The sequence below is a fragment of the Doryrhamphus excisus genome, linkage group LG2 (assembly GCF_037039965.1).
Source record: "Doryrhamphus excisus strain RoL-2023G ecotype Guam linkage group LG2, RoL_Dexc_Guam_v1.1, whole genome shotgun sequence".
NCBI lineage: Eukaryota > Metazoa > Chordata > Actinopteri > Syngnathiformes > Syngnathidae > Doryrhamphus > Doryrhamphus excisus.
In genome coordinates, this window is record NC_136358.1 from 23191570 (window position 1) to 23203958 (window position 12389).

General features: G+C 40.2%; 1 protein-coding gene across 2 annotated transcripts in view; it reads right to left on the minus strand.

Moving 5' to 3' along the window:
• Nucleotides 1-12027, minus strand: part of LOC131109479 (rho GTPase-activating protein 23-like) — a 48975-nt gene extending 36948 nt beyond the window's left edge. Inside the window, exons 1-3 of one of the 2 annotated variants that reach the window (XM_078788871.1) lie at nucleotides 11887-12027; nucleotides 11434-11704; nucleotides 11200-11254 (exon numbers count right to left, since the gene is read on the minus strand). In XM_078788871.1, the coding sequence (XP_078644997.1) occupies nucleotides 11200-11208 (9 nt within the window). In that variant the 5' untranslated portion in view covers nucleotides 11209-11254; nucleotides 11434-11704; nucleotides 11887-12027. The remainder of the gene's footprint in view (nucleotides 1-11199; nucleotides 11255-11433; nucleotides 11705-11886) is intronic. The other variant, XM_078788872.1, reaches the window with a different exon arrangement.
• Nucleotides 12028-12389: the final 362 nt, after the last annotated feature.

Genomic DNA, 12389 nt, shown 5'->3' on the forward strand with positions numbered 1-12389 from the left:
ATTATAATATTTTATTATTTTTAAAATATTTAAATATAAATATAAAATAATAAATAATAATAGCAGATTGCATGACAATTTTCCAGATACAATAATACCAGGTGGACTGTTACGTGTAAAATATATAGTCTGCCCCCCCCGTAAATTTTGTCATATCAAAGCGGCCCGCAAAATTTTGCCCACCCCTGTTCTATTTGGTTTATTTCATTCTCGCCTGAGTAAAAAGATGAAGTATAAAGCTAGCAGTTAGCAACATGAACACAAATGAGCAGCAACATAACATCTCCGCTATTAGCAGTACACTAAACACACTGAAATAGCATGCTAACAATGTCAATTGGTTGCAATGCTGACGAGGCTAACTTAGCTCAGCAGTTAGCCACCAGCTAACTGTTATTTGAACAACAAATGTTACGACAGCTCTGACACCCGTGTGGCTGCCCCGGTGCATTCAGGTGATTTTTTAGTGTAGTGTAAATGGGAGCTGCGTTTAATCACATCTTTGTACAGATGTTTAAAGTATTTTTAAAATATTTTATTGTCGTTTCCTGTTTACATGTAATGTGATTTAAACAAGAATAACAACGAGTGGTGCTATTTGGACTATTTTTAGAACAGATTCATGTGGTCTATAATATGGAGGGGAAATCTCTTTGTGGTAAATGATTCGATGTTTGATAAAATTTCTTGATTTATTCATTTAAATTCTCAATGTTTGTGAGTAGAAAAACCTATTTAGGAACATTCAGAAATGATTATTACTAAATATATGCTTCAATATATATTTTCTTAATGAAATGTACAAATAAAAATACTTAAAACACATTTTATCTTTGAGGTGGACACTAGTAATAAAACATTTATATATATAAATACTCTTTTCTTCCTCCATTTTTGATCAATATTTGTTCCGCATAATATTAGGCTATGTTAGAGTGTCAAAAACAGACATTTTTATGGGCGTATCAATGACAATGCATTTATTTGTTATTCGCAGGTGGCCACAGAATTTAGCCCTCGGGATTCTGCTGTAATATGCGCCGACCCTAACGCTAAATAAACAGTATCAAATGGGATGAATACATTAAAGCTGCGAGCAGCATCGAACAGGCCCTCTGGACACAAGTCGGCGTGTGTACGAGGGATGCAAAGGGGCCTTCGCACCACTCAGCGCTGTGATGCAGCAAGCTGCATCCATCCATGCACACAGGAATCGACCTATTTTTAGTCAGCTGTGAAAATTGTTCTGTGCTAAATATAGTAGCATGCTAAGCACATGTGACGACATCATGTCATGCGGGCAAATGTAAGGTTATGATTGTGTCTCTTGCGTGCCTTTTGAAGGTTGATAACAGGATTTACCTCATTGAGTCAAGACTTCAAGGTTCAAACGTGAATAAACACGAATAGTGAAACCTGAAATCACAGCAAAAAAGTCGGAGCAATGACTGAAAAGTATTGAGGACAAACAGCTTTCATAACTATACAGTAGAAATTGTTGTATGCATGTTTGACTGTGGAGGGTTTCATGGTGGATTTACTATTATTTTAATTATTTTTAACAACATTTACATTTATTTATTCATTCATTCATTCATTTTCTACCGCTTTTCCTCACGAGGGTCGCGGGGGTGATGGAGCCTATCCCAGGCGGGGTACACCCTGGACTGGTGGCCAGCCAATCACAGGGCACATATAGACAAACAACCATTCACACTCACATTCATACCTTTGACAATTTGGAGTGGCCAATTAACCTAACATGTTTTTGGAATGTGGGAGGAAACCGGAGTACCCGGAGAAAACCCACGCATGCATGGGGAAAACATGGCCGAGGTTGGAATTGAACCCTGGTCTCCTAGCTGTGAGGTCTGCGCGCTAACCACTCGAGTTTTAAATGATCAAATGATATTTTAATCTATTTATGCCGCACATTACTACGGTACCGTATCGTGTTGCGGTCTGAGTGTCCAAGTGATGCTAGGAGTCGGAAAAACTATTTTCAAATTCAATTTTTTATTTTCATCTCAGCCATTTTTTATTATTTTGACTGATTTTTCAAGGCACACAGAATATTGTGTTCTTGGGCTATGTAGACATGGTACTACTATATACCAGAAAAAAAGTTTGTTTCTACCTTTTTCTGTTCTTTAGTAATCAGAAGTAGAACATTTTAGCAAAATATTGCAACAAAAAAAGTAGAAAACTGATACAAATTTAGCCAAAATGTCTAAACAATGATGCCACAACATTCATTTTCTGGATGGGAGCACTGCAACTGTCTCCTGTTCTGTTTACCCTGTACACATCGTTTTTTACAGAAGTGCACAAACGACACAGCACAATGCATCAGGAGGAGAAAGGGGGGTGAGTACACAAAATTGATGCAGGACTTTGTCAATGCTGGAGCCTATCCCAGCTGACTTTGGGCGAGAGGCGAGGCCAGCCAATCACAGGGCATATAGACAACAATCGTTAATACTCACATTCATGCACTCATATGCATACACTTGAAATGCCATTCATTCATTCGTTCATTTTCTACCGCTTATTCTCATGAAGGTCGCAGGGGTGCTGGAGCCTATCCCAGCTGTCTTCGGGCGAGAGGCAGGGTACACCCTGGACTCGTGGCCAGCCAATCACAGGGCACATATAGACAAACAACCATTCACACTCACATTCATACCTATGGGGTCGCCAATTAACCTAGCATGTTTTTGCACGCATGCACACTCCACACAGAGATGGCCGAGGGTGGGATTGAACTCTGGTCTCCTAGCTGTGAGGTCTGCGTGCTAACCACTCATCCGACATGCAGCCCATTTGAAATACCAACATACAAATTATTAGCTTCAGTTGGCAGGCGGCACGGCAGTCTAGTGGTTAGCGCGCAGACCTCACAGCTAGGAGACCAGGGTTCAATTCCACCCTCGGCCATCTCTGTGTGCAGTTTGCATGTTCTCCCCGTGCATGCATGGGTTTTCTCCGGGTACTCCGGTTTCCTCCCACATTCCAAAAACATGCGACTCCAAATTGCCCATAGGTATGAATGTGAGTGTGAATGGTTGTTTGTCTATATGTGCCCTGTGATTGGCTGGCGACCAGTCCAGGGTGTACCCCGCCTCTCGCCCGAAGACAGCAGGGATAGGCTCCAGCACCCCTGCGACCCTGCGAAAATCGTTAGAAAATGAATGAATGAATGAGCTTCAGTTGGCAGTAGAAGACAGACAGTGGTAACATTAACCGATTGACTGCCGCATTGACTGGCCACAACATTAGGTACACTTCCTAATGTTCGGCTGCATCAAACACACATGGTCAAATATCATACAGGAAAAAGAACAATTAAAGTAAACTATAACATGAAAAACATAGAGCCCTGTCTATGATTGAAAACAACCATTTTTTTAATTGCTTGTTTTTACTGAAGGCCTTGATTGTATATGACTTTAATCCGAGCCACTGTTATCAAAAACAAAAGCTAGCAATCACTTGAGTCAGGATGACAGAACAGCAGGATATGGAGTGTCATGAAGGTGCGTGGATGCAAAGAGGGGAGGAAGAGAGATTAGGGGGAGGGAGTGTTGTGTTCAACTATAGGAGGTCACACGGTCCAGGAGAGCAATGGAGAAACAAACCCCTCTGTACCCCCCCCCTTCAGTGGGGCTGAACTCCTTTCAGAACAAGGCCAGATTAGTGCCTTCACAGCAACCACCATATGTACACACTGTACATCCAGACAAACAACCTAACAAACACCACTTTCCAACACAATGCACCATGAAAGCATCCTTGTTTTTGTTCCAGCATAAATTGACTGAAGGGCACTCACTCACTTATTCTTTTGATCGACTATTTGAGTAAAAAATGGTCATATTTTACAGGGCTCATACAACACCCCCAGGCTACCAAGCCTCCCCAAAACATATGTAGTATGTTGCTTTTTATTATAATTACAAAATAGGCTGCACGGTGGTCGTGTGGTTAGCATGCAGACCTCACAGCTAAGAGACTCGGGTTCAATCCCCCCTCAGCCATCTCGTGGGACACATCATCGGTTCCTGAAAGATACATTAAACGCAGCAGCAGGCTACCAAGCCTCCCCAAAACATATGTAGTATGTTGTTTTTTTATTATAATTACAAAATAGGCTGCACGGTGGTCATGTGGTTAGCGTGCAGACCTCACAGCTAAGAGACTCGGGTTCAATCCCCCCCTCGGCCATCTCGTGGAACACGTCATCTGTTTCTGACAGTTACATTAAACACAGCAGCAGGCTAATCCAAGCATTTTACTTACCATCTACAAAAAATTACATTACTCTTGTCTTGCGTCTTGTTCATTTTAATGCCTGATACAACAAACGTAATGATAGAAAAATAGCTCATAAAAGTTTAATTTTTCGGTTGTACTTTTGAACTGAACTGATTTTGGTTATGATGGAAAAAAGCATGGAAAACATCATTAAATCTGTCCAAACAACTGTACTAGTTATGTTCAGATTAGGATTTTATGCTGCTGATACCGATACCAGGATGGTGGTCGAGTGGTTAGCGTGCAGACCTCACAGCTAGGAGACCCGGGTTCAATTCCACCCTCGGCCATCTCTGTGTAATACGCCACCTCGTGGGACACGTCATCTGTTCCTGACAGTTACATTAAACACAGCAGCAGGCTAATCCAAGCATCTTACTTGTTTTCCACCAGCATTCCTGCTCCACATGAACAAATAGGAGAACCTTTGATGGTATACTGGTGGTATATCCTCCTCATCTTCCTTGGAAAAAATAAACAATAAAATAAAACATCCTTCAGCCATATTTTAACAACCAACTTTATATTAATCCTTGTTTTTAGTTTATGTTAATTGTTAGTTGTCTAATGGCTAATAATCCAATTGTCACTCTTTGTGGGCCGCATGGTGGACGAGTGGTTAGCATGTTGTGTCAACCGTTTCCAAGATGGCCTCAGGTTTTGTCATCGCTGGAGACAGTCCAGTTTCTGTTGAGGCATTCCTTTTACATTTACTGTATGCCATACCCTTGGACTTGGCTTTTGACAAGGGGCCCAGTTGGTATCCGAGGTCTGGAAGGCCTTTTAAAGTCACTCGGCATGTCTGCCAACCGATCATTGGGTCATGATCCTCAGACAAATGGCCGGACAGAGCAGGCCAATCACGACTTGAAAGCGACTTCTTCCTGGTTCTCCAACTACGTTTTTTCTTTGGTGGAAAAGTGCAGAGGTTTTCCAAAATCAAGTAAATGGGTGGACGAAGGCGTACCTATTCAGTTGATGATGCTGGGACTCGTGTACATTTGTACAGTTTTGTGGTCAGGTTTAGAGAAAGAGGTCTGCTGAACAACAGAACAAAGAATCCATCCAAATGTAGGCCCACCCAGGGGTCACACATACTTGTGGGTCCAGCCAAAATGGCTTCTTATTGGAGGGCAGCTGGGGTTTTGGGCACTAGGTGGGTGCACTCTGGGACTAGGGGGCTCGGGGCCATTTGTGTGTGTGTATGTGTGTGTGTGTGTGTGTATATGTGTATGTATATGTATGAATATGTGTATGTATGCTGCATGTATATCTATATATATGTAGGTGTGTGTGTATATGTGTGTATATATATATACATATATAAATATATATATATATGTGTGTAAGTATATAAATGTGTATTGTATTTTAAGTGTATATGTGAGATACATTAATATAACATAGTATGCACGTCTGAAATAAATTAAGAAGAAGTCATTGTGGAGTTCAAAGAGAACATTCATTCATTCATTTTCTACCGCCTATCCTCACGAGGGTCGCGGGGGTGCTGGAGCCTATCCCAGCTGTCTTCGGTCGAGAGGCGGGGTACACCCTGGACTGGTGGCCAGCCAATCACAGGGCACATATAGACAAACAACCATTCACACTCACATTCATACCTATGGACAATTTGGAGTGGTCTCCTAGCTGTGAGGTCTGCGCGCTAACCACTCGACCGCCGAACAATTATATTTAACTGCTGTGAAATGTATTTTCCCAGTTAGCTCACAACAAGCCTTAAAAGGAAAAGTACTAAATATTTACTGGCTTTTGTAATAAATGATCAGAAATAACATTTCTTTTAACCAATACCATTTCAAAGAGTGAACAGAGAAGAAAAAATGTAATTCACACACATACACAAATATTTATTTCATCTGTGCGGGGTGTTTTATAATGTAGGCCCTAAACAGATCAACATCTGTCCCTATTTAGGTTGTTGTATTTGTTGTATTTAGATTTTAGGTTGTGGTCTGGCAGCGGTGGAGGACGGGGACACACCCATCTGTCCATTTACAGCAGCACAGGGAGATTTTGCAAAATATTTAATCCATCTAATCCTTACCAGTGAGGCATGCTGTGGTGTAAATTCATCACGAGAAGGCAATACCTAACAGCCTATGAATGAGCACAGCCCATTGCTTCACACTGAAAAACCTATTGCCCGCTGATTTTGGAACTTTAGCGCCTTGTAAAGGTATGAACGGTATGTCATTGTTTGCAGTGTTGGGAAAATGACTTTTAAAAAGTCATTAGTTATGGTTGCTTTGCCATAGGGAGTTTTACTTGAACCTAAGTATAACACAGAGATGGCCGAGGGTGGAATTAAACCCGAGTCTCCTAGCTGTGAGGTCTGCACGCTAACCACTCGACCACCATGCAGTCCTGGTATCGGTATCGGCAGCATAAAATCCTAATCGGAACATAACTTGTACAGTTGTTTGGACAGATTTAATGATGTTTTCTATGCTTTTTTCCATCATAACCAAAATCAGTTCAGTTCAAAAGTACAAGCAAAAAATTCAACTTTTATAAGCTATTTTTCTCATCATTACGTTTGTTCTATCAGGCATTAAAATGAACAAGACGCAAGACAAGAGTGGTGTAATTTTTTCCATGATTGTAGATGGTAAGTAAAATGCTTGGATTAGCCTGCTGCTGTGTTTAATTAACTGTCAGGAACAGATGACGTGTCCCACGAGATGGCCGATGGGGGGATTGAACCCGAGTCTCTTAGCTGTGAGGTCTGCACGCTAACCACATGACCACCGTGCAGCCTATATTGTAATTATAATAAAAAACAACATACTATATATGTTTTGCTTTTTTCCATCATAACCAAAATCAGTTCAGTTCAAAAGTACAACCAAAAAAATCTACTTTTATGAGCTATTTTTCTTATCATTAAGGTTTATTGTATCAGGCATTAAAATGAACAAGACGCAAGACAAGAGTGGTGTAATTTTTTCCATGATTGTTAGATGGATGGATGAAGTAGTCAAACCGTGTCTGATATTCTCTGCGGTGATGCCTGTCAAGTAAATGACTAAGAGCTTTGGGACTCCACAGAGGAAGAACTGATAAGAAGAACAATCTCCTCACATCAGTGTCAAAGGTCTGCAGCCACGGTAGGAACACATACCTCCATCATTTTTATAATCTGTAGAGCAAATGACCTGAATCACTAAGGTTTCCAAAGTATAAAAACTTTCTTTTCACAAAGATATTCATCAAATGCAACAAAATCAAATTTAAGTGCCACAGAAATGTCAAATTTAGCCCACCTTACTAAAGCTCAGTTTTAGAGTTAGTAGTCAAATGATTTAATCTGTAGACTTTTGTCATTTTTATGCGGCGAGTGGCAAGACAGAATAACTGACACCACTGTTCTGCAAATGGTCGGAATTCACAGCAGGAACGCTGAAGAAATGACATGAGTTGAGTTGGGCACCTTGTACCTTTGGATGATGAAGGCATGGAACCCCTACATGGTGAGCTAACATGAGACACTGGTAGACCACCACTTTTTGTTTCTCATAATATTACCACTTTTAAATAAATTGTGTTTTTTTCTGGGCTGCACGACGGTCGAGTGGTTAGCGCACAGACCTCACAGCTAGGAGACCTGAGTTCAATCCCACCCTCGGCCAGCTCTGTGTGGAAAAGCGGTAGAAAATGAATGTTTTTTTCTGGGTTGCACGGTGAGCAAGTGGTTAGCACGCAGACCTCACAGCTAGGAGACCCTCGGTCATCTCTGTGTGGAGTTTGCATGTTCTCCCCGTGCATGCGTGGCTTTTCTCCGGGTACTCCGGTTTCCTCCCACATTCCAAAAACATGCTAGGTTAATTGGCCACTCCAAATTGTCCAAATTGGTATGAATGTGAGTGTGAATGGTTGTTTGTCTATATGTGCCCTGTGATTGGCTGGCCACCAGGCCAGGGTGTACCCCGCCTCTCGCCCGAAGACAGCTAGGATAGGCTGAATTAATGTTTTTTTTCTTTAATATTTCACCTTTACAGGAATAAAGTGTCATTTTTTTTCTCATAATATTTTTAATATTTTTGCTTTATTCATGTAGAATTACTTCTGAATTTTCCAGGTTTTCTTTTTGCCTTTTTTTTTCTTTGTTTTCTGCTTAAATAGTATCTTTAGAGTGTGTGACTCCGGGGCCGCTCTTTGGACACCTCTGATACAGAGATATATCTTCAATATTTTTTGGATCAAGCTTAAAAGAATACAAATATACCGTCCCATTAGCAACAACATGTCAAAGCAAGCGCGCTTCCCAAATGCCATTACACAACATAATCTTAATCTGCCAACTTTAAACCTCCTCACTGTGTCCACTGACATGTCCACTATCCAACACAGTGGAACATTTCTCTTATGCATTTTAATGCACTTGGATTTCAATATTGATTGTATTAACCAAATCACTGAGAGATCAACCTAACTGCAACCAAAAATAGTACATTTATTTACCCTTAAAATCACTTTTCCCCAGCAACTGGCTTTCATCACCACAGCGCAGCTCACTTGGCATCAACATGAGACAAAGAAATTCCTGTTTCCACATATTTAACAGCATCCTAAAGTTTTCTTAAAATTGATTTTTTCTTTTGCGGCCTTGTCAACTGTCCAACCAAGCAACAAACAGCAATGAAAACATAGTAAGTGCATGTATTTGCTTCCTTAGCAAATACTCATCAATCAATTTGCTTTTGGAATCCTGATGTTCTTTGTACATCAGAATCCTGCAACAAACCTTTTATCAAAGCTTTCATACTTCTATTTTCAGCAGAGGTGAAGCTGATTGAGCTGGCGTGTTGCTAAAATATTCCCATTGGAGTGGAACCCGGGTTAGCATCATTCAGTCCTTCCAGAAGATGCCACTCAAACCGAAACGGATGTTAACTGAATCCATTTTTAAAAATCCAGAAAACCAAAAATGTGAACACAAAATACATTTGTACAGTTTTATAATCATAGTTTGACATGCTGGAGCCTATCCCAGCTGACTATGGACGAGAGGCGGGGTACACCCCGTGAAGGCAAAAGTAACCTTAAATTTTTATTTAACCCTTTCATTCATCATTTATATGCATTTATGCATGCAAAACTATAATTATACGACTATATAAATGTGTTTTGCGTAAATATTTTCCTGTCCCATTACTGTATTGTTTAGCTAGCTATCTAGGATGCTAACAAGGAAGGGCATTTTGTGATTCAAAAAAATGCATTTGGACACAAGACAAGTTACAGGACATATTTTACGCTAACCGGAAAATGCATACAAACTGAGGAAAACCGGGGTCAACAATAACTGATTTTATTTATTTTTTTCCTTAAACGGACCTATTATGCTCATTTTCCACCCTTTGTACTGAGTTGTGGACTCCTATAGAGTAAGCTACACGCAATAATCTGCACAGAAAACTTTCTAGACTCTAGAGCTTCCAGAATCTGCACCTTTTCCAGATGTATTTCCTTGGATTTGTGCTTCCTGCCAAAACGAAGTCGGCTGTGAGGCCGCCATGTTTACTAACTGCAGACAATCTTGGCACAACATCGGTAGTGGAAATGTGGTCTTTACACATTTTTTGTGGGAATACCCATGTTCCAGACATCGGTGAACAATGTGGTTCTCTACACCTCCCGGCACGAGTGTGCTGCTTCTGGCATCAGCAACAGTTTGAGGACATTGCACGTTTATGTTCACAAAAAAAGTCGCAAGTAAAATGCCGTCGACAGATGAAAATATTTTTCTTTAGCTGGGAATCACCAACTCCAATAACTCCAGCAACTTCCAATAACAGAGCTTGGAAAAGGGCAGAGTGCGTATCTCGCCTACAACACGCGCCCATATAAGGAATGCCGCCCATTTGTGACATCACAGACTTCCAGTTTTACCACGCCCTCTGAAACCGAGCGTTTTGAGCCATCTCAAACTTCTTTCAGGGCTCACTTCCAAATACTTTGGCATGGTTTAACACCAGAATACAACATTCTAACTACATTTATAGGTCAGTAAAGTGGAAAAAGCATAATAGGTCCCCTTTAACCAAATGATTAGGAGATTTTTGGCTCTGGCAGTTGGTGTAGAACTTGCAGCGTCTGTTCCAAGGATATGTATGGAAGTATGTATGGTGTATGGTGGCAGAATCTGCCACTATACGTGATACTTTTTCAAAACAATTTCAAAAGAAAAAAAAGTGTGGTGACTACTTTTATCCAAGTCGTTGCTTGTATGCGGCCTGACTGTTCAGACTATACAGTGGATCAGATATCAGAATTATATCCAAATATGAACAAAGCATGAGTTGCTTTTGTAAACATCGGAATTGTACAGTTCACACTCATATGAAAAAATCTGATACAGGTCACATATGAACTCATTTCCGGTCACATGATGGCAACATTTTCAGAAAACAGTCATGTGCTTGTCTACATGTCGGGTGTTTCTGCCATGAATATAATACTTTGGTTTCAGTCTGGACATCCACTGCTCATTTGATCAAAACAACTATATTCAATAATAAATAGATACTAAGGCAACAGAGACGTTACTAAGGTGCCTTCCTACTCCGAAAAAGCTCTGACACAACTATTGGGATCCTGTCATGAAAAAAAAATCACATTGTTTACAATTTCAAAGCCATTGGACCCACTTGGTCATTTCATTCCTTCTACAGTTTTTCAATCAACAGCAATATGTTCAACAACATCAATCAATGGCATCAGTGTGTGGCGTTATCAATGTTATGAAACTGTATATATAATATTATATTAAGTGTGCAAGACATGGAGGAGTGTGCCTTGTAGCATCCACATACTTTGAACAAGTGTTTATGTTTGTGTGTGTACGTGCACGATTCTGACCTGAGCCATGGTGTTCAGCAAGACTCTGCCTGTCCTTCTGTGCGTAGTAGCAATGCTTGTAAAAAAAGAGGAATATTGTTTTAATAGAAAAGGAGTTGAAGGCCTTCACACACCATGAAAGTTTTCTTTACCTACTGTATACTACGGTATTATTACAAAAGCATGATTCTACTAATTTGACGATTCTATTTTCCTGTATTGCTATTTTATGTCATAAATAAGGCAATGTATTACCTGTTATTTGTGTGTCCTCCATGCTTGTTAGAAATCCCCTCCGCTTGTCCTTCTTGGTCCACTGTCCCTCAGCCACATCCTCTCGTCTTCTAAATCCCTCCTGCTTTTTCTCTCTGCTGTACAGAATTAGAGAGAGACTAAGCGAATTGGATGGGGGGAAGGGGGGGATAAGGAGGATAGAGTGTGTGTGTGTGTGTGTGTGTGCCATGTGGCCTGATAGTATAGTAGGATTCCCAGCTGTCAGGTTCAACTTCACGCATCCACCAGTGCTCTACGAACAGTATAGGAAAATTACATTTGTGTAACATTTAAGTAACATTGTTGTATTATGTACTAAAACAAATATAAGACATAAATAGTGGTAAAAGTCACATTTAAAAGTCAGTAATGCAAGATGTTGCACATATGTAAAAACCTATACATCCATACAGCAGAACCAAATGAAAAGTCAACCTTATTGTACGGTTGAGGAATGTGGAAAAGGACATCCTGTGCTTCCTTTTCAGCTGGAATGCCGGACACTCCCAGCAGACAACACCGCCATTCAAACACGATGACCACATTGCTTCTGTCTGCATGCTGGTAATGTGTCCAAGAAAATCAGTTGAATATGTCAAAACAGTTACTTTAATTGTCATATAAATATGGAGCACGTTTGAAGCTCTGGCAGACACATGAATGGAAGGGGAATGGCGCCATCTACTGTACAATGGACATAAACACACCTTTGCGTTTGTCAAAGTAAACGTACACAATATAGAATATACAACAGAAGAAATTTGTTGTATTAGCAGTATTATAATATTAGCAATATTATATTATATATTATGTATAATATATATTAATATTAGTAATATAATATTAGCAGTGCGGTTCGATTATTACTCCCTCGCTATATCGCATTTCAGAAATTAATTATTAATTATATTATAATTCATTGAAATTATGTTTTGTGG